General features: G+C 40.8%; 1 protein-coding gene across 3 annotated transcripts in view; it reads right to left on the reverse strand.

Annotated features, from left to right (window-relative positions):
• Positions 1-222: 222 nt before the first annotated feature.
• Positions 223-27442, reverse strand: part of LOC311295716 (uncharacterized protein) — a 123757-nt gene continuing 96537 nt past the window's right edge. For all 3 annotated transcript variants that reach the window (XM_084417203.1, XM_084417205.1, XM_084417204.1), the window contains exons 5-7: positions 11160-11792; positions 9662-10942; positions 223-6732 (exon numbers count right to left, since the gene is read on the reverse strand). In XM_084417203.1, coding sequence (XP_084273329.1) covers positions 4895-6732; positions 9662-10942; positions 11160-11792 — 3752 coding nt within the window. In that variant the 3' untranslated portion in view covers positions 223-4894. The remainder of the gene's footprint in view (positions 6733-9661; positions 10943-11159; positions 11793-27442) is intronic.

Consider the following 27442-nt stretch of genomic DNA (forward strand, 5'->3'; position numbering starts at 1 on the left):
AGAGTTCTTTGCTTGAAACATCCAAAACTGGCCGAACAATATGCTTCATCTTTTCTCTCCAATATGGTAGGAAATTAATTTGTTGAAAATGTTTTGCTGGTCATCTTGACTAAGACTCCTTTGGTAGAAGGTGTATTGTTTCTCAATGGGACTGTTTAAATAAATAAATATAAACTCTTTCCATGTGTTAAGGAATAGACAAAAGCCTGAGGTGTTGAATATAAATGTTCTTTATTGTCGATCAGTAGAGAGAAAGAAGAAAATAAGCAGCAAAGAGAGTCTAAAGGCCGTTCACACCAAGAACGATAACTATAAAGATAACTATATTTGCGTCCACACAAACGGAAGATAACGGTCTGTTTATTCTAAGCTCGTGTGCAACAGTGTGTATGACGTCATTGAACATGTTTTTGCTGCACTTACAGGCTTTAACCAGCAGATGTCCTCAGCATGCTATGTTTCGAGTGAAGCTGGCGTAGTCGCGCTAATAATCTAACAGTGAATTTAGCTGACGTAGTCAGTATAGTGGAATAAAAACAACACCTAGTCTTTTTCACCGCGACTTCAAAGGAACTACAATGTTGTGGAAATGAGCGCTGGACACCTGAGGTAGGTCTACTTCTCATCGTTTATTCAGAGGGTTTGAACGATTGTTTTCAATGTCCATTTTCTTGAAAACAGGCTTGATCTGTCAAAAAGTGGGTTTTTCTGGACCTCGGCGATTAACTTCTCCACAATGTCATCTGCCTTTTTAAATGCGTGAGCCCTTTAAATATGAGTGTTCTGATTGGCTGTCATGTGTTTTATTGTTCAACAGCTGGAAAACATTTTTTTCTGAAAGTGATCGCAACAATATCGTTCCTCATATCTTTATAGTTATTATAGTTGTGGTGTGAACTCTGCTATTCTTTAATATGGAGACCGATTTTTAGAACTATATCTTTATCGTTATCTTTATAGTTATCGTCCTTGGTGTGAACGGGCCTTTAGTCTCTCGATCTTTATATAGTATATGGGTATTAGGCAAGCAGATAGTTTATTGTTTCCAGTTCTTTGCCTCTGACAGCAAATCAGGAAACAGGTCTAGCAAATTGCATTGTCTTATAAGGGACCCTAGCCCTTCAATAAGATAAAGAGGAAACAGAGACTAGTTCATTCGTTCATGTTGTGATACACATTGTGTTATTATAGCAAAGCAAAAGCTACAGAAAATTATTGCTTCACAACATCGTCCTGTGATGATGAAAAAACTTGAAAGGGAGACGTTCTCTTATCTCTTATGAAGACCAACATACCTTAATGCCAGTGCCACACAATCATAAGATTAAACGACAATAGCAAATATCGCAAAAGCTAGAAAAATAAGTAATATAAAAAATTATTAAATCGTTAAAATGTATAGGCTAGTAAGTGATTATATGATTAAATTGAATAACTGTGAATACCCTTGTAATTTGCTTCAACGTTTTTGAACTTTATGAAAGATTATTTTATGGAAGATTCAAGCAGTGTGTGTAATGGCATGTTCACACCAAATGCAAATTTAATTATTTGTGCGAGTAGATTAAAAACAAAGTCAATGCAAAGAAGCGAATAGATGCAAATTGCGCTAATGATGCAAATTTGGCGACGCGTTTGCCGCAAACGCTCGATATTAGCCTCAATCGTGTTTTCTGCCTAAGTTGAAAAATTTCAACTTAAGGGTAAAATTCGCATTACGCGTTGTCGAGCAAGCCAGTCAGTTAAAGGTGCTCTAAGCGATGCCGGGAGACATAACTTCTTGTTGACATTCGAATTGTTGTCAAACAAAACTGAGGCTAGCTCCCTCCTCCTCATCCCGTCTCCTCCCTCCTTCCCTCCCTTCCGGCATAAAGGAAAGTCAAAGTAGTCACTACAAATACTGATACTTCAAGTAATGTGTAATGTTGCCAAGTTAGATAGCCTAAATGGTTTTATATATTGCAGAACAGAATGCAGAAAAAGAAAAACATTATCTTAAAATCGTTTCGCCACCTGAGGTTATAACTATAGCTTCCATACAAGGACGCAATAATAGCATGATAACTTTAGCTTTGCGTTTCCCAGTGAGCATAAACAACGGCGGCGTCGTAAACAAATTTAGTCAAAGTTGTCAATAGCCTATAAATGAACATTCAAATTCATAACAAACAGCAAGGGTGATTGGTAATGTAATGGTAATGTAAAAAGTAATGGTTGATGATGTAAAAAATGGCAGAAAGAAATGTTGTTGTTGATGATGATGATGATGATGATGATGCGCGTGAAGACACTCCTAATCGTGCAATGTTTTTATTCACGTGAGTGACTCGAAAACAAGAAACATCCCGCGAGTAATCTGGAGCGAGTAACGATGTGAATATACGCTTCGCTTTTGATGTGAACACACCATAAGGAATTGGAATCAATCAGAGTGTGGCTGTTTTCTAAAGCACACAGCGCCATCTGCTGTTAAAAACGTAGCTCAGAATTAATTGGAGAGGGAATCGCAATGCATACTGTAAATCTCAGAATTGATCCATGAATCGTTTGAAGAATCGCGATGCATTGATTTAGTGTCCCAGTCCTACTCTGTGTCATCCATCAGACCACCTTTAATAATCTTCATAATTCAAATATTGTACAGTTGTATTCACAACTTTCCTGCGAGTCTTAATGGGCGTCGCCATGACACTCAATACTTCCTTTTGACGGTATCTCAGTTCCGGTTTAGCCTAACGCTTAATGAAGCTAGCACACAAGGGATACTCGCGTCGCGGTACAAACGGGTGACAGGTAATAATGCTGACAGATAAGCAATGGCTCCTTGTGGCTCAACGTGTACCGTTGTCGGGTGCACAAATAACATGCGAAAACTGAAGGATTTTATGAATGGGACCTGTTTCCAACATAAACGGACCCTCTACGCAGAAAGAGTGTTTCTTGTACTTAGAAAAAACTGCAGTACAACTGTATATATTTTTTTAATTATTGTTTTCAATAATTTGAAAATTAATTCGAGAATTAACTTGAATGTGCAGCAATTTGTACAAATAGAGAGTATGTAGGCCTACTATATTTGTTGTAGCCATTAAATACGAGCATTTAGTTTCATATTTGTTCAAATATTATAATGTTATTTTTCCCATCTATGTTGATTATGAAAAGTGAACACCATGATAGGATGCGTCGGGAGACATAGAGTGGAGTTTCATCAACCAATTGCCTGGATTTAATAAATAAGAAGCAATATAGCAGACAATATAAATCATGACATGGAGGCGCTGGCGCGCCGCGGTCACTGGCATTGCACGTGAACAGGAGCGCATCTCATCATAAATTAACCGAAACTCAGACATGAGAAATATAGCCTATCTAAAGAAAGCTTTAAATGTCTTTAAACGAAACAATTCAAAATGAAAAGAAATAGGCTACTCTCTGATTATGTAATCCAAGATGTGCATTTCTCTCGAGGCTATAGGCGCGTTCACAACGGAGATGCGATCGTCAACTTCATCTTTGCAGCAGACACTGACAGAAAAGACTAGTTTATTAATAAAAATCAATGCACGTGTGTCACCGGATTTACAAATGCACATCTTGCTTGTTGCACGCACTCTCGGCACACATATGATGTCGAAATAATGAGATATTGTGTTGAAATAACATTATTAATAATAATAAATCTTTAATAATATTTGATTGAATGCCGAATGTTGTGCTTGTTCAATTTAAAATACTTTAATTGTGATCATTAAAATAATTGAATATTAAATATTAAGTGGCCAATTTTTGCTTATTTATTAACCCCTTCCCCATCACCCCCAATTTTGGCAAGTGCTGCATACATGAAATGCCCAAAATAAAAAGGTTACTGCTCATAAGTAATTCTGAATAGAAACATAACACACATACATTTAGAAAGCCAACACTTGAGAGTTTATAGTTCAAGACTCAAAATTAACCAGACTGTTATTAATATTGAGATATATAAGCTCAAACATATTTTGAACTAAAATAATCTGGGATCACCAGTGATCCCTGACTGGTAAGGGGTGTTAAAAGTATTTATATATAATATATAGCACCCCCTCAGCACATGTTAAAAAATTATCTTGCGCCGCCCCTCGTTATAACGGCCCAGTATTGAAAATGGTTGGGTCTAAATCGGGCTCATAATTACAGTTAATGCGCCAGGCCGGGCTCAGGTAGGGTCGGGCTTGATTTTTTTTGGGCCCGATCTAAGCTCTACTCGTCATTACCCAAGCAAGTTGTTTGGGCTTGTTGAGGCTCTCTGATAGCAGTATCTTTAGGCTAACGTAAACCGGAAGTTCGTTACTGGCTTGTTCTACGTTGCCATAGCGATCATGGGAAAGGTCTGAGTTCGGGAAAGTTGTGAATAGTTTAGTAAATGTTTAACTTGTTGAAAAGTAAGTGGTCCTTTATGTATGAGATTTCATAACTATAGCAACCGCTTCTCCATTGCCATGTTTTGCCAGAAACAGTAAAGTTACTACAGTAAAGTTGAGCGAGTGAATCAGGTAATCTGAGCTGATGTGAGTGAGTGGAGGCAGGGCTCAATTGCATATTCCAAGTATTCTAAATGAGGCAAAGGGTGTCGAGTTACATTCAAGATATTTTAAGGCATAAAGAATTTTTGTCGCAGGAAAAAAACGTTTAAATATGTCATTTTGATTATCAAAGATTACTTTTAAGGGATAATATTACTGCAGGGGGACTTTAATGAGCATCAGGTGTAAGTGCAGGGTTACAGGAGCAGATGGGAAGAGCCCTGATTAAGGGAATCGAGAATAAGAGAAATACAGAAAACCCCTTCACACATACAACAAAATACAAGAGCCAATTTTTAGGCTCATCAATAATGTTTAAAACTGTTTCACATGACAAGACACCGTTTTTCTAGTTTCTTTTTCAGTTCATATTGTTTTTCAATTTTCTCCTTGAACTCCTGAACATGCTGCTCTTTTCTCTTACTGAATTTATTCAGTTCTTCTTGTTTTCTGGCTTCCTCTTCATGTTTCTTCTTCATCTTCTTTATTTCCTCTTCATGTTTCAGATTTATTTCTTCACACTCTTTTTCTTCTCTTTCTATTCTTTCTCTCTCCTCTCTTTCTCGTATCCAGATCTCTTCTTGCTCTCGTTTCAGATCTTCCATAATTTTCTCCCATCTCTTTCTCTTCTCCCCTTGTCTCTCTTTGTCTTCTCGTTTTTTTCTCTCCCACTCCTCTTTTCTCTCTTGCTCCAGCTGCTCATAACGTCTTTTCATTTCATTTCTCTGTTCTTCATATTCTCTCTCTTTATCTTCTCTCTCTCTTATATGTTTATCTCTCTCCTTCTCTATCATCTGTTGTTCTTCTTCTCTTTCAGTTTCAAATTTCTCTCTAATATTCTCCAGTTCTTCTAGTTTTTCTCTCAGTTTTTCCTTGTGTCTCTCTTTTATCTCTCTCTCCTCTTCCTCTCGTTCTCTCATTTGTCTTTTCTTCTCTTCCTCCCATTCTCTCTGCTGTCGTTTAATTTCCTCTTGAATCTCTTCTTCATCTTCAGCGTCTTTTATTTTTCTCCTCCATTCTTCTCTCTCTTTCTCTTCTCGTCCCTTCATTTGTTCCTCTAAATCTCTCTTTTTTATTTCCTCCTCCTGTTTTCTTCTTAACTCTGCCATGATGTGTTCCTGCTCAGTTTTCATCTTTTCTTTAGCTTGTTTATATTCTTCTTCTCTCTTTTTGTTTTCCTCTTCTCTTTCTTTTTGCAGTTTTTCACACTGTAATCTCTGATTTTCAATCTCTCTCTCCATCTCATCTATACTTTGATCATATTCAGCTCTTCGCTGTTCTTCCTCTTCTGATTGTTTCTGATCCTCCATCTCTCGTTTCTTCTGGTCTGATTTTTCTTTCTCCTCAAACTCTCTCCTCAGTGTTTCCTCTAGTCCTCTGAACTTGTTCTCTAGCCTCACTCTTTCATCATCTATCTTTAGTTTCTTCTCCTCCAGTCTCTTTCTCATGCGTTTGATTTCCAGGTCATATTTGGCTTCTAATTCTTCAACTTGAGCCTGTTTTTTTCTTTTATTCTCTTCTAGCATCTCTCCTCTCTTTTCAATGGAGATCGCTGCCTCAAACATCTCAGTGGTGAAGTATCGGCCCTCATTAGACTTCTTCACCTCTTCTATCATGTTTATCAGCTCAGTAACTTGCGTCTGGTCTTGTGTTTCTGTGTTGTTAAAAGCCAGGAATCTGTTTCCACATTCTCTGATCAGTTTCTTGAGTTCATCATTTCCACTTGTCTCTACATATTCTTCTATTGTCTTCTCTTTCAGTTCATCTCCTTTAGTGAAGAGCACAATACTGAAATCTGCTGCTTTTGGGCCAAATATCTTCATTATCATGTCTAAAGTGTCTTGCTTCTCATGAGTGATTTTTCCCAAACTCAACACAATGATGAACACATGAGGTCCAGGTGCGGACAGTGAAACACACTTCATCATTTCTTCCTGCACTTGTTCTTTTGACACTGTAATGTCAAGGAGTCCTGGAGTATCAACAACAGTTACTGATTTACCAACAACTTCACCAAATCCATTCTGACAAGTAGTGGTCACAGAATCTGAACTGGTTTCACTGTGAAACTCATCTGTTCCGAGGATAGTGTTTCCTGTGGCGCTCTTTCCATTTGCTCTCCTCCCAAACAGCAAGATTCTCAAACATCCTGGATCTTCATCATCTGAAAATGACAAGTTTAAAGATAAACAACAAATGATTCAATTTGGCGCTCTGAGCAAAAAGTATTAAACTCAAACCCAAAATTAAAACTACTTGCAAAAGTGTATCACAATAGTTCCCAATGTGTAACATTGCTGAGAAAGGCAGGCGAAGACGAGGATCTAAACGCAGGGTGATTTAATAAAGTAACACAAAACAGAGACCACAGAACTCAAAGAACAAGGAACAAAACCTTGGGAATCACAGAGAGAGGCAACCATTACACGTACAACAAATGACAAAGTAACAAGTGAAACACAAAGGCTATAAATACACAGGGACAAACAAGCTAAACAAGCTAACAAGGGGGTGTGGCTAATTAGAATCCTGGGAAGACTAATAAACAAGAAAAACTACAAAGGACTACAAAACATGGCACAGAACAGGAAATAAGTCCACACAAGACAAGGGGAACACAAGACAGGAATCATGACAACCCCCCCTGGCGGCCAGGGAGGAGACGACCCTTCAGGTGGCCAGGGCGGAGCAGGCTGTGCAGACGGCCAGGGACGAGACGACCCTTCAGGCGGCCAGGGAGGAGACGACCATTCAGGTAGCCAGGGCGGAGCAGGCTGCGTAGACGGCCAGGGAGGAGACGACCCTTCAAGCGACCGGGGCGGAGCAGGCTGTGCAGACGGCCAGGAAGGAGACGACCCTTCAAGCAACCAGGGAGGAAACGACCCTTCAGGCAGCCAGGGCGGAGCAGGCTGTGTAGACGGCCAGGGAGGAGACGACCCTTCAGGCGGCCAGGGAGGAGACGACCCTTCAGGTGGCCAGGGCGGAGCAGGCTGTGCAGACGGCCAGGGAGGAGACGACCCTTCAAGCGACCGGGGCGGAGCAGGCTGTGCAGACGGCTAGGAAGGAGACGACCCTCCAAGCAACCAGGGAGGAAACGACCCTTCAGGCAGCCAGGGCGGAGCAGGCTGTGTAGACGGCCAGGGAGGAGACGACCCTTCAGGCGGCCAGGGAGGAGACGACCCTTCAGGTGGCCAGGGCGGAGCAGGCTGTGCAGACGGCCAGGGAGGAGACGACCCTTCAGGCGGCCAGGGAGGAGACGACCCTTCAGGTGGCCAGGGCGGAGCAGGCTGTGCAGACGGCCAGGGAGGAGACGACCCTTCAGGCGGCCAGGGAGGAGACGACCCTTCAGGTGGCCAGGGCAGAGCAGGCTGTGCAGACGGCCAGGGAGGAGACGACCCTTCAAGCGACCGGGGCGGAGCAGGCTGTGCAGACGGCCAGGAAGGAGACGACCCTTCAAGCAACCAGGGAGGAAACGACCCTTCAGGCAGCCAGGGCGGAGCAGACTGTTCAGGGGGACCAGGTGGACCTGGCGGTTCAGGGCTGCAGGGCGGACCAAACAGTTCAGGAGACCATGGCGGCCATCTCTGCTGAGGGCTCAGGTTCAGGCGTGGCGGCGGCCATCTTGTCCGGAGACACTGGCTCGGCAGGCGTGACGTGAACAGTCTCTGGATCAGCAGATGCAACGTTGAATCCTCCTTCACTTCGCCCACGGTGAAGGGAGATCCACACAACCGCAGAGCCAGATTTATATATTGGGCCAGGGTCCAGCCAGGATAATCCTCCAGCATCATTTGGGCAATGTTCTCATCCAGCACACTCCAAAAAAAGGTCCATAAGCTGGGATTCATCTAACATCTGAAAAATGGAGCAAAGCACTTTCAAAGGATCCTGATTACCTCCTGCTAGATCCATATTTTGGTCAGTTGTTCTGTAACATTGCTGAGAAAGGCAGGCGAAGACGAGGATCTAAACGCAGGGTGATTTAATAAATTAACACAAAACAGAGAACACAGAACTCAAAGAACAAAGGAACAAAACCTTGGGAATCACAAAGAGAGACAACCATTACACGTACAACAAATGACAAAGTAACAAGTGAAACACAAGGGCTATAAATACACAGGGACAAACAAGCTAAACAAGCTAACAAGGGGGTGTGGCTAATTAGAATCCTGGGAAGACTAATAAACAAGAAAAACTACAAAGGACTACAAAACATGGCACAGAACAGGAAATAATGGTGCGTTCAAGTCCTCCTGGGAATTTCGTACGTACGAGGTGGGAAGTCGTGTTGACGACGTGAGGTGCGTTCAAGTCAGTTTCGTCGGAGCAAGATGGTGGTGTACCTTCTTTTAATGAATAACACGAAAATATAGCAAGTTTTGTTAACTCTGCTTATAGAAAATGAAGAACAAAGAATGCGCATCGGGTGTGTTTTTCTTTTTATGTTTTTAATTAACTTATGAGGCCAATGTAAATTAACTGTATCATTATATAATTAGTATAATTGTTATATTACAAGTAGGCTATCATATTTTGTGCAGAGAGCTTACTTTGTAATAAATGAAAAAGCCTTACAATGTCACTGCTATACCTGTAAGTATTGTGATATATTTTACTATCACTTTGCTCAACTACAGACGTTGCATTCATTGATTCCGCCATGTTTCTCACTGACACGCCCCCAACTCGTACAGATCGGGGCTTAAAGAAAATCCCGAGCTCCCCACTGGTATTTACGACATTGTGGTGGCGTTCATGTGCATTCAACTCGTAAATACGATCTATACGAGATGACTTGAACGCACCATAAGTCCACACATGACAGGTTTTTTTGGGTCATAAACCCGATCCATTCTCTAGGTCTCTTACCACCCCATTAAATAATGTGTTGGTCTCTTCCCTGAATTTTTCACTGTGTTTATGATAGATAGATAGATAGATAGATAGATAGATAGATAGATAGATAGATAGATAGATAGATAGATAGATTAAATACATTTTTTTTTCTTTTTTTTTCTTTCTATGAAAGATCAAAATGACTATGCAGATTTATTTTCACAGCCTCCATTGCTCATATTTATAATTCTGACCTTCAGGGTGTGTGTCTGTATTATGTGTTTCCTCTCTTCTTTGTCTTTCCTCTTGTTTCTGTCTCTCCCTTTCCTCTCGTTCTTCCTTCATTTCCTCTCGCATCTTTCTCTCTTGATCCTCTATGTCTTTAATGTCTCTTTTGTATTGTTTTTCTCTTTCCATATTTTCTTCTTCTCTTCTCTTTCTCTCTTTATCATGATTCTGTCTTTCTTCCTCCATCTTCATCTTCATTCTCTCTTTCTCTTCTTCATGTTTGGACTGAAGAGTCTCTCTCTCTGTGTCTCTTCTTTCTATCTCTCGTTTAAGTCTCTGATAATATTCATCCCATGTTTCCTGTTCTATCTTTCTCCTTCTCTCATCCTCTTCTTGTCTTCTTTGTTTTTCCTCTTGTTTCTGTCTCTCCCATTCATCTTGTTCTCTCTTCAGCTCATCTTGTATCTTTCTCTTTTGTTCCTCTCTTTCTTTAATGTCTCTTTTGTATCGTTCTTCTCTTTCTCTAAATTCTTCTTCTCTTCTCTTTCTTTGATTTTGTATTTCTTCCTCCGTCCTCATCTTCATCCTTTTTTTCTCTTCTTCATGTTTGTTCATCAGTTCATCTCTTTCTCGGTTCAGTTTTTCCACTTCCTCCATCAGGATCTTCATCTGTTGTTCTTGTATTCCTCTTTCCATCTCTCTGAACATCTTACATGAGTAGTAACTGTCTCCGTTTGCTTTCACCATGTGGTCTATCTTCTGCAGTAGATCAGACACCTGTGTTCGGTCTTCAGGCTGATTATTATTGAACACATGGAATCTGTTTCCACACGCTTCAATCAGCTTCATCAAAGGACATCCAGGTTTTCCAAGCCACTGTTCAATGGTTTTCTTCTTCAGATCGTCTCCTCTGGTGAAGAGCACCATGGTGTACTTTAAAGAGTTTTCACCAAACGTCTCTTGAATGATCTTCACTGCTGTTGCTTCTTCTTGAGTGAATCGTCCCACTGGTATCAGTAAGAGAAGCACGTGTGGTCCAGGCAGGATCATGGAGATGCAGTTGCTGATTTCTCTCTGGATCGCCTCATTAGTAAGTTCAGTATCAAACAGTCCTGGAGTGTCGATCACAGTAACGCGTCGGCCGTTGATTTCAGCAGTCTCTTTCTGACAATCTTTAGTAATAGACTTTTGACATGTGTCTGATATAAATGCTTCTCTTCCTAAGATGGTGTTTCCAGTTGCACTCTTCCCAACTCCAGTTTTTCCCAGCAGCACAATCCTCACTTCATCTGCTCTTTCTCTGGAATCTAAAGATAGATCAAATAAAAATTAAAAACAATACAATGAATTTCAACTGATGTTTTTAATCATACAGGTCAACAGAGATTATTACGTATAATTTATACTGAAGCATCATGTGCTAATCATATTTCTTCTTCTGAACTCTGCCTGATGTTACTTATTTATCTCACTAATCTGTGTAGACTTTTGCGATCATGAAAATTCTGATTTTCTGATCATTACCTTGTGACTGAAACCACGTCTCTAATGAATGGATTTTTGTCTTCATTTCTTCAAATTTCTGCAGTTTTTCCATCTGTACATCCAACAATGTCTCTGTGGAGAAACAAACTCCACTATTTTCCTCCACCATCTGCTTTAGTTTCTCCATTAACATGGACACTTGTGTGTCGGGTTTAATGAAATGATGTCGTCCTCCAAAACTCTCAATGACAGACTGTGTTTCTTCATTTAGTTCTGCTGTCCTGTCTTCTGAATTCTGGGATATGAGGATCATGGTGTGTTTGTTGATTCTTGAGCTGAATATCTTCTGGATCTTCTCCATTTCTGCTCTGTCTTCATTATTAAGTGGAGCATCAGGAATGATGAGGATGAACACATGAACTCCAGGATCACAGAGAGACACACAGCGGAGCGTCTGACGCATCACTTCCTCCTCTGAGATCTGAGTGTTGAACAGAGCTGGAAGCTCCACCAGAGACACCAGACGTCCATGAAGCTTCACGTCTCTCCTCACACACCCTGAGCTGAGCTCTGATCTTCTGTCTCCCTGGTTCAGGATCAGGTTTGATATGAAGGATTTTAATCTTCTGTCACTCCCACACAGAACCAGATTCAGCTTCACAACTTCTGGAACTGCCAAAGGGAAAAACTAGGTTAACATTTGTGGTTTTAACTGTTTTAAAAACCTTTCATGTCTTAGCTGAACTGAACTTAGTCCTGTGGAAACACTGAAGAGAAAGCTCTAACCTCTCCCATGTGATCGTTGTGAAATCAAGTAAAAACAGGTAAAATGGGTAGTGGCTTCGACAGGGAGTTCAGCGATATTCATTTGAGATTTTCTACTTAAATGAAGGTGTCATCAGTCAGTCTGTGTTTTGTCATGAGCCGCTTGCGCTGATTAGTGCAACTAAATCTACAATCAAAGTGCAGGCTGATTTCCAGCAGTGGTTCTCAAACTGAAAACAGATTGCGGATTTTTGCCATTCATTTAATTCTACTCAATCTTAAAATGCCATAAATACACACCATCCAATCAAATTACCTTATCTTTTGCAGGCAAAACTGACTGCATCCACACAAACCAGCAAATTGTGCTACATTAGTGCTATTCTCGACAATATACCTTTGTAAAAGTGGGGATTTAGCACTTACTAGCATGAAGAACAAATATAGACACAGACTGTGCATAGAGATCGATTCAAAGGTGCAGTGTGTAAAATTTATGAGGATCTATTGTCCGAAATCCATTATAATATACATAACTATGTTTTGAGTGGTGTATAAAGACCTTACAAAATGAACTGTTATGTTTTTATTACCTCAGAATGAGCCATTTCTATCTACATACACCGCGGGTCCCATTACACACTAAGTCACCATTTTGCGCCGCCATGTTTCTACAATAGCCCTAAACGGACAAACTTCCCTACAGGAAGAGCGCGTTTTGTCACTCTGTTGTTTTTCTTCTTCTTCGTTGGTGTTTTTAGAGGCAACTTGCAGCGTCACTATGTTGAATACGCACAATGAAGTAGTAGAAGTAAAGTTAGGAGTGAAATTTAAAAAAATAGAGGACCACACGTATTATTTTGCACAAGAGCCGACAGAGCGTCAATCTTCGTCGGCAAAGAAAAGCAAACATGATATAGCCAGACGAAGTCGAGGCAGCTGACTGCAGAAATCCCGGATTAACATCGGTGTGGCTTTTTCCAGATGGAAGATGCTAATGCTGGTGAAACATTTTAAAAACAATGGCGAAGTTGTCTGTTTTCTTCTGGACATGTAAATTAATCCAACTTTAGGAATGTAACGTTAAGTGAAAACTGTTATTTGGTTTCTTTGGCTACAAAATGGACATAATCACCGCGCGAAAATACATAAAGATGGATAAAAATCCATCAAGTGCTTTTTTTAAAATCCCCATAAATCATAAGCACTGTCTCAGACCGAGCTGTTCGAGCTGTTCTCAGATTCGGGGCAATGTGACGTCACTTTGCACAGGCCCCTCCCACGACTGTTGATTAACACTGCAGTTTGAGCATAGACCCGCCCTGAGTGAACTGGACACAGTCCGCCATAGAGAGCCTAAGTCCCTCCCCTCCGCTTCCGGCTCATGGGACCTTATGTCGGAAAAAATATGTATGGTAGTCAATGGCGAGAGATAACTTATCTTTTTATTCCGTCTGAACAGTGCCCTGAATTACACATATGATGTTTGTCAATTTAAAAGATAATTATGAAAGTCAAGAAAGTCGCAGTTTGTCATAAAACAGAAGAGTAACATTTAGTTTTATTTGAAAATTGCTCAATGATCTACATCTCTCGTCTCGCACTATGTACCTCTCCATCCGTTGCTCGTATGTGTGCAGTCCGGTACAAAACACTCAGGCATGACGGCGTAACGTTACGATTATAACGTAAGACTATAGAAAAAATGACAGACGTTAGCTTCAGTAAAGTTAGCTTCATTCATTGAGAGAAAAGGTATGACGTCACATGTGCGCCTTTTGGGTTTGTAGTCTTTGTAATTACGCATTTTCACAGTCTTATACCTCAACAGTTTTACATCAAACATTTAAAATGTATCTTTTAAATTGACAAACATCATATGTGTAATTCAGGGCACAATTCAAACAAGATCAAAATATTTGTTGTCTCTCGCCATTGACTACCATACAATATTTTTCCGAATTAAGGTCCCATGGTGTTCCACCGGAAGGGGAGGGACTTAGGCTCTCTATAGTTTCCACGCTGGAGCAGCTGTAGACAAGAATGTCTCCTAAGTGATTGAGGTGTTTTGTTGTTGGATGTAAGAATGAACTGAGCAGTCTTCATTTACTCTCGTTGTTACTCGAGGATGGATCTGTACAACTGTTCGTGATCCAGCTTACGGTCTCCGGAGTGACAGGACTAACGTTACTGACCACGGCAGAAATGAAAGTGAGAGCGCGCACTTTATGACAGCTCATCCAGTCATGGATATACAGTTTACCAGTTGATTTAGCACCCACTGAAAAGGTGTGTATATATTTGTTTACTGTTAGTTGTAACGAGTGTTTTGTGTATTTCGCTGTGTATGTTGATGATAATGAAAGGGAGAGAGAGAGAGTTTATGGATAAGACTTTAATGCGCACTTATATTTATACTCTGTTTATTCGGCTCTTACAGTGATTTTCTGGAGTAAAACTAACGCTTCATCTTAATCATCAATAAACTTTATTGAACTCGTCAGTATATTTTGGTCATCATTCGGACGGGGTCTGCTACAGCAGGCTTGTATTAATAGTGGATAAAAGCAGATGACAAATAACCGTAATTAAACTAAACTATACCTGTTCTATCTCCATACAGCATATATTCTCCAGCTCTGTGGGCATTATTGTTCGACTCCGAGTCGAAATGAACACCGCTACTGAGAGTTTCTGTTTTGATATTATCAGATGAGATTGACCTGGCTCTTAGCACGAGCTTGTGAGGCTCCGCCCCCTGGGCCGGCAGCAGCAGTTAATTTGCATTTAAAGGGAAACACACTAAAATGGTGCGGTTTTCTGAGCCCCAAAAACTGACAATTTATCTGTTGGGTATTTTGAGCTAAAACTTAAAGGGCACCTATTATGACTCTTTTCACAAGATGTAAAATAAGTCTCTGATGTCCCCAGAGTATGTATGAGAAGTTTTAGCTCAAAATACCCAACAGATAATTTTTTACAGCATGTTTAAATTGTCATTTTTTGGGGCTCAGAAAAACGCGCTGTTTTAGTGTGTGCCCTTTAAATGCAAATTAATTGCTGCTGCCGGCCCAGGGGGCGGAGCTTCACGAGCTCGCGCTAAGAGCCAGGACAATCTCATCTGATAATATCAGAACAGAAACTCTCAGTTGCGGTGTTCATTTCGACTCGGAGTCGGACAATAATGCCCACAGAGCCAGAGAATATATGCTGTATGGAGATAGAACAGGTATAGTTTAGTTTAATTATGGTTATAACTTATTTGTCATCTGCTTTTATCCACTATTAATACAAGCCTGCTGTAGCAAACCCCGTCCGAATGATGACCAAAATATACTGATGAGTTCAGTGAAGTGTATTGTACATCACACAAAAGATGAAGCGTTAGTTTTACTCCAGAGAATCACAGTAAGAGCTGAAAAAACACAGTAAAAGCAGTGCGCATTAGAGTCTTATTCATAAACTCTCTCTCTCTCCCTTTCATTATCATCAACATACACAGCGAAGTACACAAAACACTCGTTACAACTAACAGTAAACAAATATATACACACCTTTTCAGTGGGTGCTAAATCAACCGGTAAACTGTATATCCATGACTGGATGAGCTGTCATAAAGTGCGCGCTCTCACTTTCATTTCTGCCGTGGTCAGTAACGTTAGTCCTGTCGCTCTGAAGACCGTAAGCTGGATCACAAACAGTACAGATCCATCATCGAGTAACAACGGGAGTAAATGAAGACTGCTATGTTCATTCTTACATCCAACAACAAAACACCTCAATCGCTTAGGAGACATTTTTGTCTACAGCGGCTCAAGCGTCGAAACACTGGAAGACTCTGTGTCCAGCTCACTCAGGGCGGGTCTAGGCTCAAACTGCAGTGTCAACCAAGGAGTCGTGGGAGGGGCTTGTGCAATTCTACGTCACATTGCACCGAATCTGAGAACAGCTCATTCTGAGACAGTGCTTATGATTTATTGAGATTGTAAAAAAACCACTGGGTGGATTTTTATCATTCTAGGGTGGTTTTGCTCACACACTGCCAACACACATTTATGTTCAAACACCATGTAAAAGTGAATTTTGCATAATAGGTGCCCTTTAACATACACACTCTGGGGACATCAGAGACTTATTTTACATCTTGTGAAAAGGGGCATAATAGGTGCCCTTTAAAGTTGACAATGCAATGACTTTTCGTCGACTAAACTAGACAAAAATTATTAAAATGTGACTAAGACTAATAAGCATTTTCGTCTGAAAATGAAGACTAAAGGCCTGTTCACACCAAGGACGATAAAGATATAGTTCTAAAAATCGTTCTCAATATTAAAGAAAAGCAGAGTTCACATGTTATAACGATAATGATATAGAGAAACGATATGGTTGGGATTACTTTTGGAACGATTTTTTTTTTTCCCCAGCTGTTGAACGATAAAACACTGACAGCCAATCAGAATCCATTCCAGATTAGAATTTAGAATGTAGAACATTTTAGCTTTCGCAATCGTTCATTGGTGTGGACGCAAATATATTTATCATTATAGTTATCTTTATAGTCATCGTTTTTGGTGTGAACACCTCTTAAGACTAAATCAAAAATTGCTGTCAAAACTGACACTGGCGGGCACTTTACAGTCTCTTGACTAATTAAAAGGGACCTCTCTTAAAAGCTCTGACACACTACTACACAATTTCCCCAATGTGAAAATAAACAATGTTAACTATAACTGTGCATTTAATGTCAATGTGAATTAACGACACAATAGAAATGTTCAGTTTACTCTTTTACCCATGCTATATATAACTTTAGTTAACCAGTAGTTGTCACTTTAATATAATCCACAGATGAACCAAGGTGAGAAGATCAGGGGAAAACCTAAACCACGTTACATAGATGACATGGAACACAGAACTGTTTTTATAGCTAGCTAACTCGTCTGGAACTCACACAAGGGTAGGTGACAAACTGAAAGATGTTGCATCTTTTCTCTTCCGGTCAACCAGCCTGGTCTCTTTGTTAATACATAGGTATTAATACGTAATTTTCAAAGATAGAAAACATACTTTTTTGTATGTTCGGATATATGCTGAAACGTATAATATGGACGTATCTACAACGTTTAAACGTAACATTTACTATTTTACAGCTAAAAAACGTAAACTATTTACGAATATTTCATATTATAAAGATATCTGTATAATTTCCCTTTTGCCATTTTATAGATTATAGGGTAGAGTGGGGGAAAACGCCCCCCTTAAGGAAAGTGTGACGTTACAGTGAAACAAAACATAAATGTGACTAGAATTGCCATCCCGGTTTTGAGTGACTATGGCAGGAGTTATTCACCAAATATTAAAATTGCTCAGCCTTCATAATTAATTAGTATTTTCACTGAAAATATTTTTGTACAAAGGGGGCGTTTTGCCCCAGTGGTGGGGTAAAACGCCCCCCAAGGTGGGGTAAAATGCCCCCTTTCTTACCAACCAGTTTGCTTCATAGATCAACAGCAAAATTAACAGACAACAGTTTTTAATCTCTAAAAGTAAAAGGCAATTAATGTATCTACATGTATATATATTAATATTTATTTCAGCAATGTCCAAAATAGCCAAATTTAACTACCTTCCATCAGTGAGCTAACTTTGCTAGCAAGCTAGCTAGTTAATGCTCACTTGAGGTAATTTTTTCATGTTTTGTTCAAATATTTAGATTTTACCACCTAGTTATACTGCATTAAGTGTAAAACAAAGGATTTGATAGACATAAATATTTTATTATAGTAATTATGATAGAGAGAAACTATGCCCCCAGGGGGGTGTTTTACCCCTCAGCGTAGGGGGCTGTTTTACCCCACAAGCTATGACTTTTTAAAAAAATGTTAAATTTTTTAAATATAATTATATTCCTTATAAATACCATATGATCTCAAACTACAGACTTCACTATTCATCTATCATACATCACTGCGATATCCTGCAGAACAATATTGTATTAAACACTTGTTTACTAATATCTGAAAATTATAGCATTTACCCTGTAATCCTCTTCTCTTAAAATATGTCGCTGGTGTCAGCTTCTCCATAGAGATTTGTATATCCCCGTTATCAACGTAGTGCATAGCAACAGTAAAAATGTATCTCGACTACTTTTAGTGATCATTTTGGGAAAAACAGGTGGGGGGCGTTTTACCCCAGAGGGGTGTTTTCCCCCACTCTACCCTAAATGTAAGATCCCTTAACCCTACTCCCACACCTAAACATTCCCATTTTATAGACAATATTAAAAGGATAAAATGTAATGGACAGATATGTGTAGGGAAATGGCGGTTTTATTAACAATATAGCATTAAAAGATAGTTTGAGCCACTAATCCTACCCCTACCCCTAAACCTAACCATAACCATTTCTTAAAACTGCGTAGGCTACAATTATAAAGAAAAACAACAGACAGACACGTTTAATCACAATAATTTATTTATTGAGAAAAAGTCAAAACCGGTACCAAAAGTCATTCACATGACGATGTGTCACAGTCCTCTATGGCAGTATATAATAGTTTTGTATGATGTAACGTTACAGAGCAGAATTTAAGTTATCAGTCCATGAAAATGTTAATCTGGTTTCGGTTCGCTGTTCGCTCTGTGAAGGCGCGCACGCTTCTCCATTTCAAATGTAGTACACCAACTTAAACACGGCATGTCGCAATCTGTGACGAAGCATGCGAGAGCCAATAGCCGTTTCTCAATACCAAGTACGCAAAGTTCGGACTTGAGTCCTTGGTAGTTCGGACTTGACAAGTTCGACTCAGGAGAACGAACTCCCGAGGACGGGCCGGACGCAAGTCCGATTATTCTGAAATGGAACAGCGGCGTTCTTGATAGCGTCACTCAGCTCGCTCTGGCTACTCCGGTTATCTCTTTATGTATATCTAGGCTACAAATAAAACAAAATATGTTATAAACCACCACTCTGCCTCTTTTCATTTTCATTTAAAAAAATCTTAAACATAATGGCCACACAAATGTGTTTCAGGCAACGCAATTGATTATCTTCACGGCATATATTTATAACAACACGAAATATAAAACACAACCCTGACTCTTTTTGTTTTCATTTTAAAAATATGATAAATAAAAAACATTATAATATTGATCATTAAAACTAACATTTAGCAAAAAGAGACAGGGTTGTGTCATTTTATTTTATGTACATACAGTGAAGAGAATGTAGGCAACATGTATAATAAAATATTTGATATGTTTTAAATATATAAAATAAAATGACATAACCTTTTTTGTTAAATGTCAGTTTTAATGATCAATAATAGCCATTATAAAAGTATAAGTAGCCTAAAAGGTATAAGAAGCTATACAATAATAAAGCAAACGATTCAGTCAAACATAAGTCAGCTCTCTAGGCTACAACGTTAAAGTTAAATAGACTAAATAAAGCTATGAAACTTCACTTTGCCCTCAGCTTAACGTTTTGCCAGGGAACAAATTATAGATTAATGAGACAAATAAAATAAATAAATAATAAATCGCCCGTTAGATATAGGCTACACAAGACGATTTATATCTCATGTTAAACCACTAGACTAGAGACATCCGAGCCAGTGGCAAACGTCAGCAGCACTAACCGAGGAAAGGCTGATCTGTTTCTTGCAAACAACACATGGATTCTAAAGATTTGGATTACATCAAGCTAATCAAATTGATGTCTTTTGTGAATTTATGTTGTGTTTTAGTGTATTATGGGTCTATAGGAGAAAACGCCTTTTGTGTCTCACGGTAAATAAACTAAACAATATAAAATTAGTAAACTGCATTAATAAATGCAACTGAAAATTTAATTGAAAAGACAATTGAATGCAATAGTCAAAACATTAATGGCAAGATTTTAATATGCATAAATAGGAATACGTACAAATTTGTACGTCGGTAGAGTTGTATATGTAAATAAATTACGTTTTTGTGCCGTCAATACGTAAATGTTATACGTTTTAGTGCTGTAAATACGTCATTATTATACGTTTCTGTGTGTATAAAACGTAAATAAATGTACGTATGGTAGAAATGTAAGCTTAGCGTTAAGTTCTGCCAGGAAGACTCAATCAGCGCATCATGAATTAACTCACTTCTAACCAATCATGTGTTAACACTCTCAGTATAAAAGAATGGTACTTACATCCGTCTGAGTTCGCAGATACTGACGGCGCCAATTACCTCCATCCTCCCCAACCACCTCCAAGATGGTCCTTTCCCTCCATCCTCCCCACCACCACCAGGATGGTCCCTTCCTTTACCTCCAGGGGGTCGGCTGCGCCCCTGCCTTCATCTTCAGGCGGGATTTGCAGATTCCGTTACCCTCGCATTGCTTGCTAAGGACGGGGCCTACGCCAAAGACTATGCTTGCTGAGCTATTAATAAAGTTACTCTTGTTATATCATTTTATCTCCCGAGTCTTTCTGGTAGAACTACACTTTATGTAAAAATACACACGAATTCTCATGAGATCATGTTGGGCCAACACAAACTCGGAAAACCAATCAAATTAAACAGCAATCTGCTGAATAAACTACTTTCCATTCTTTTGCGCTATAATCAAAGTAAATTTAACAATCGTGATTCTCTGACACGTACATTGATGCCCTTTAACACACATACCTTTACACATTTGCCTCTGCTCTCTCTCTTCACCCCCTTCCCCCAAACTAATAAGACATAACCTTTACCTAGATGTTAGTCAAAAATATTGATATTTCGATGTTTCAACCTGAAATATCTGAAACAGTTTTAATACTCTTTTGTGGCAGTATCGTTACACCGATACCAGCTGTGCTATCTTGCTTTCTCTTTTCTCTGACGACGAATTGACACACACCCACCTCCTCTCATTCACTCGTCTGATTTGCTTCGGTTGAATAATGCATGTATTGTGCATAATTTTAGTAATTCCCACAGGTTAAAGGAGAACTCCGGTCAATTTTAACATTGAGCTCATTTTTTTGTAAATTTGGAGGGCTGTCAGTACAGAGAACAACGACAAAAATCGGTGTTGCCTACACCGTGCTATCCTCTTTTTAAAATTGTCACCCTTGACTTCAATGGGGCAATTTTAATGAATTAACTTCATTTTTATTCATATCTTTCACATCTACTGCAGTCAGATTCACCGTGTTCACTCAGAAGGAATCACTCACATGACCTGTGCACTTGTAATGACACATCAAGGATGTTAAGAGGCTAAAAGCAGGTTTAATACTTGCCCTATTGAAGTCAACAGGGTGCAAATTTTAAAACGAGGATAACACGGTGTAGGCAACACCGATTTTTGTCGTTGTTCTCTGTACTGACAGCACTCCAAATGTACAAAAAAAATAGCTCAATGTTAAAATTGACCGGAGTTCTCCTTTAAAGCGCACGCATCACTGATCTATATAAGTGGCTCTCTCATAAAGCTGCATCTTAAACAGCTCGCGAATACCAAATTGACTTATTTTTCGTGGCTTATTGTGCTTAAACGGTCAAATACTTACAAAATTATGTCAACATGCTTGTCTTGCAGAGTATTCAAGTAAGTCAGTTTTTAAATGTAAATAGTTGAGAGAAAATGCATGTATAAACGCAGTATATTGGATCTGTGCATAAACTCTTAAAGTGACAGCAGTCTAATAAACCTGCTGCTGTCTGTTAAGGTAATCAATGAACAAAAGACAAAGAGAAAATCACTCACTGCTCTTGACTGATTAACTTTTGTAACTTTGATTGTAAGCATTAATCTGTATTTCATTTTTACAACAAAAACTGTCCAGTGTTATTTTACATTTAATTACTCTAATTTCTGTAGTATTTCTTACCTGAATATATAGACCCACCTGAAAAACTTAGTCATGTTTATTTCATTTGTCTCTTATTCTAGTGTATTTATTTGTGCTATCGTATGCTATTTATTTTTGTATTGACTGTTTACTTGTCTTTTTTTTTCTAAATGTAGTTTAAATACAATTAACATATAACAATTTAAATAAAGCCTCCCAGTGCTGCGTGTAAGCTATTACAACAAAGTTACCCAAATTATCAAAAGAGATAACAAATTATCTTTATGGTGTTATATATGGCATTTTCCCCTGTGGTATCGAAAATTGTTTCAAATATCGATATTTATTAAGGTATCGTATCGAAGTTGGAGATTCCAGTTTTGTGACAGCACAACTAGGTATTTGGCAGACTAATGAAATTATACACCATTGAATTAAGAGTGAACTCAAACTTGTTTATAAAACCCACCCACGTTTTCCACAAATAAATTACAACCGAACATTATTACAAGACGACTCTCTTAAGGGACAGATAACCATAAACACATTATGTATTTTGGTTGTGCTGTTCATTAACTACATTTCCCATAAGTCACTATGTTACCTGTGTTAAGGAGGATGTTCTGGTATTACGATGGTGGCATAGTGGCATAACCATAGATATCATATAATAAAGGCTAGATGTCTCGTGCGCGCTACTGGTCAATGGAGGTCGGTGTCCGCACACGGCGGCCATCTTACCACAGGGTGCTCACTCACTCGTAACATGGTGCATGTACTCGTAAATAACCATAACTTGCTAAATTTTCAACCGATTTTCAAACGGTTTGGTTTGTTATAAACATCAGAGATGTAGTTATGACACTGCATACATAAGAATAATTATAACAATGGACTTCCATATGAAAGAATTATAGCCACGTTAATAACGTTAGTAAGAAACCAAACCGTTTGTAAATCCGTCAAGATTTCAGCGAGATAAGAGGATTTGTGTGCGTGCTGATCACTCACCTTAATTCACAGCTTCCCTGTGGTAAGATGGCCGCCGGTGATGCCGAAAGTGAGTCTGCCGTAAGACATCGTTTTTTATATGATATCTATGGGCATAACCCTCTGGAGTCAGGCGCGCCGGCGCGTTTTGCTTGTTTTTTTTTTTTTTCACATAGCAGCAAAATAGACTTAAAATACTTTTGGTCATACAGACAGACTTAAGAAATATGAAAAAATAAACTGTTAAATGTCTACTTTTTTATGTGTCCACTTACAAACGAACAAAACATTGTGCTTTTGAAAAATAAAAGAAAATTAACGGTGTCCTGTCTGGCTCTCCATCACCGTGAACTTTTTTTTTTGGAGCAATTCTCTCTACTTAAACAAAACTCAGCGAATACTAGTCACCCAGGCATGAGCTACATATCTTTATAATCATTTAATTGTCTGGTTTTAAATGATCTAATTCAAAACTAAAATAAATATTCTCAGTTTATGTAATCTGTATGAAAAGAGAGAGATGTCAGGCGTTCTCAATACAGCTCGTTATCTGCTAATGTGACCAAGCCCATGGAGAGCGTGCACTATTCAAACGGAAATGATCTGAGGCAATACATGCAAACCTGTGAACGCACACATCAGCTCGATAAAACACATCAAGTTTAATCAGATTAGTGTACTTTACGTTGCGACGCTGTGAGGAATAATAATACAAACAAACAAACACACACACACACATGCGTGCAAACACACTCGCACACACACACACACACACACACACACACACACACACAAATGCACACACACACACACATACACACACACACACATCAGTGAAACCCTCTTAATGCTCTGATCTACTATGATATTAATATTTAACCCTCAAACTCACTCACTTAATTTTGACACATTTCTCAGAAAACAAGAGTTAATATCTTCAGTGATCTTCTTCAGTGATTTGCTTCTTCTTCAGTAAATGTGTCTTGATTTAATAAAGTTTAGATATTTATGCAGGAAAATAATAATCCTGGAAAATTTACCTCAGAAGTGCTGGTTTATTTTCATTTCGAGGAGCAACGGATCCAGCTGAGGAATAGTAAGTGCTTTATTCTTAAGTGCTTTGTTCTAATCGCGATATGGAATAGTGTATGTAAACTGCAAAAAGACTGTTTAAATTTAAATCGCGTTTCTGTGTGTGAATGAATGAACAGCTTTTACCAGACTATATTGCTATACTGAGATGAGTAAAAATTGACTGAAATATGTTGAAATAAAATGTCTTTGTATAAGCAATGTATTAAACTGCAAATTAACATTTATATGCCCTAATATATCATAAAAAACGACATGTTACAGACGAAATATGAAAGACAACATTTCGTTGACTAGTTTTGGATAGATTATAATTTTTACTGTAAAATAGACTACTGCCACATCAAATAAGCTTTTGTTCAACAATTTCTGCTCATATGTTAATGTAACGGTCACCAGCTGGATATGATAGTCTGGTGTGGAGTGCCCTCTGGTGGCTTTCAAGGGCACTCCACACCAGACTATCATGTTCACTCACTACTACATCTCCCATCATTCTCTGCCTGGACTCATCAGCACTCATTATCACATTCACCTGTAACTCATTATCTTGTTTAGTTCACCCCATATAGCCTGGTTCACCCCATTACTCACGGCAAAGTTTTGTATGTTGTTGCACTGCACTTCTGAGCGTTTTTCCTGGTTTTCTTGTCTCTTGTTTATTTTTTTTGGATTTCTTGCCTGTCCCGTGGATTACTCTTGTGCCCCTGACCCCTGCCTGCTTTGTTTTGTTTTGTTTATTTGGACTGTCTTCCTGTGCTTGACCCTACGATTCTGGATAACCCTTTTAAATAAAGCTGCATTTGGATCCTCTACCCTCGTGTCTCGGAGCAGTTCGTAACAGAAAACGTACTCGGTTACTAACGTAACCTCTGTTCTCTCTAGAGAGGGAACGAGTATTGCGTAAGCTAGCTTACGCTGCGGGAAAGTCTCCTTTCTCGAAATACTGAAGCCAAAAATTATCCTTAATTTTTTTTAATCTTGTCAACGCAGTGCGGCAGCCTGCAGACCTAGGGCAGGCGAATCGCGTGCCCATTGGCTGCTCTGCGGCAACTGCAGCAGCCTATGGCTGAGCCTTGCGCGTGACGTCACGTCCAATGAGCGCGCTTGGCGCGCTTAATGCGTCACAGCCCGTAATTAGGGGTGTGGCTTAGCGTATATAAGCAAGGTACAGAGGCTGCTTCGCTGGTTTCTGTCGCATGAAGCGAAATGAGCTCGTGGCGAGAGCACGGCGGGTTACGCAATACTCGTTCCCTCTCTAGAGAGAACAGAGGTTACGTTAGTAACCGAGTACGTACTCTTACGAGAGGTTCTCTCGTATTGCGTAAGCTAGCTTACGCTGCGGGAACACCCTTGTCAACGCCGTGCGCGCGCCCAGCATCCTGAATGAATCCCATGGGGAGCCCAGGGAACGCGAAGCGGAGCTGGGCGGCCAAGATACCACAGTACACAAGCACATAATATGGGGTAGGGAGCGACACAGCCGGTCCAACTGACACTTCCCACATAGTGAGCTCAACCAGTAGAGCTAAATCAGCAACATAGCCCGCGCACAGACAGTGGGCTGGCTTACGCGAGACTTAGACTGATAACACTTTGGCCTGCAAAGCGGGAACTTCCAGGTTGTAAAACCTAACAAATGTGGAGGGGGAGGCCCAGCCTGCCGCTGCACAAATGTCATGAATGGGAATCCCACTGGACCACGCCCACGATGAGGCCATGCCTCTGGTGGAGTGCGCCCGAATGCCCAAAGGGCACTGCAGGTTTTTAGATGCGTAAGCAGCTGCGATAGCGTCAACTATCCATCTGGATAGGGTGTGTTTCGAGGCGGCGAGACCCTTGGTGCGCCCACCAAACGAAACAAAGAGCTGCTCTGAACGCCTGAAGGTGGCGGAGCGTGAAATATAGCTTCTCAGCGCCCTAACTGGGCAGAGGAGATTACTATCTGCCTCGCAGCCAGCATTCGGCAGGGCTGAAAGGGAAATGACCTGCGCTCTGAAGGGAGTGCCCAAAATTTTGGGGACGTACCCATGCCTCGGTCTGAGAATAACTTTAGAGTCATTGGGTCCGAACTCGAGGCACGCAGCGTGCGTGGAGGGGGACCTGCCCGCGTCCAGTAGCTCTTGAAGGAAGCACAATACTTGCGAGACCCCACATGTCTGTGGATTGAGCCCTCTGTTAGTGCACCATTTGTTAAACACCGACCATTTAGACGTGTAGAGCCGCCTCGTGGAGGGGGCTCTAGATTGTATGATCGTGTTCATTACCCCTTCTGGTAGATCAGCATGTAATTGTTGAGGCTCCACGCATGCAGAGACCAGTGCTCTGGGTGGGGATGCCAAATCGAGCCGCGGGCTTGAGAGAGAAGGTCTCTCCGCACCGGAATCGGCCAGGGGGCTGAGTCTGCCAATTGTATGAGTTCCGGGAACCAAGCTTGGTTCTCCCAGAACGGGGCTATGAGGAGCACTGTGTGGCGCGCTTTCCTGACTCTCTCGATGACCTGAGGCAGCAGAGAGACCGGTGGAAACGCATATAGCGGGCCGCTGGGCCATGTCTGGGCCAGCGCGTCCTCGCTCTTTGAAAAGAATACTGGGCAGTGTGCGTTGTCTTTTGACGCAAAGAGGTCGACTTTCGCTCTGCCAAAGCGGCGCCACAGCGACTGGACTGTTTGGGGGTGAAGAGACCACTCCCAAGGGGGAACGTTGTCCCTGGACAGTCTGTCGGGGCCCTCGTTCAGATGGCCAGGCACATGCGATGCTCTCAGAGAGCGCAGAGAGTGCTGAGCCCATACGAGGAGGCGTTCCGTCAGGGCGCAGAGTTGCTTTGATCTGACACCGCCCTGGCGGTTCACATAGGCCACAACTGAAGTGTTGTCCGTGCGGACTAGAACATGGTGACCATGGAGGAATGGGAGGAAGTGCATGAGCGCTTTCTCGACCGCGAGCATCTCTAGACAGTTTATGTGTAGGAGATTCTCCTGGTCTGACCAGTGGCCATAGACCGGTCTGCCTTCGAAGAGCGCTCCCCAACCTAGGTTGGACGCGTCTGTTGAGACAACTTTCCGGTGTGAAACCACTCCCATAGTCACTCCAGTGTGATACAATTCGGCTGCAAGCCAGGGCTGCAGGGCTGAGACACAGACCTGAGTCACTCTGATTAGCGAGCCGCCGGTCGCCCAGGCTCGATGGGATACGCGCGCTCTCAGCCAGCGTTGAAGCGGGCGCATGCGCAGTAAACCCAGCTGAAGCACTGCTGCAGCTGAGGCCATATGCCCCAGGATGCACTGAAATGCTTTCAGGGGAACCCGGTTGCCTTCCTTGAAGGATACAGCGAGGCGCTGGATGCGGCGCGCGCGCTGCTCCGACAATCTGGCCGTCATCGCCACCGAGTCCAGTTCTATTCCGAGAAAGGAAATCGACTGCCGGGGCGAGAGCGAGCTCTTGGTCCAGTTGACCGCTAGACCCAGACCTTCCAGATGGCCGAGAAGCGCTGTTCTGTGAGACACAAGTTCTGTCTCTGACTGCGCTAGAACGAGCCAGTCGTCCAGATAGTTCAGAATTCGCATTCCCTGACTCCTCAGGGGAGCGAGAGCCGTGTCCATGCATTTCGTAAATGTACGGGGTGCTAAAGACAGGCCGAACGGCAGGACTGT

Source organism: Rutilus rutilus (genome assembly GCF_951802725.1).
Source record: "Rutilus rutilus genome assembly, chromosome: 8".
In the NCBI taxonomy this organism is placed as follows: Eukaryota; Metazoa; Chordata; class Actinopteri; order Cypriniformes; family Leuciscidae; genus Rutilus; species Rutilus rutilus.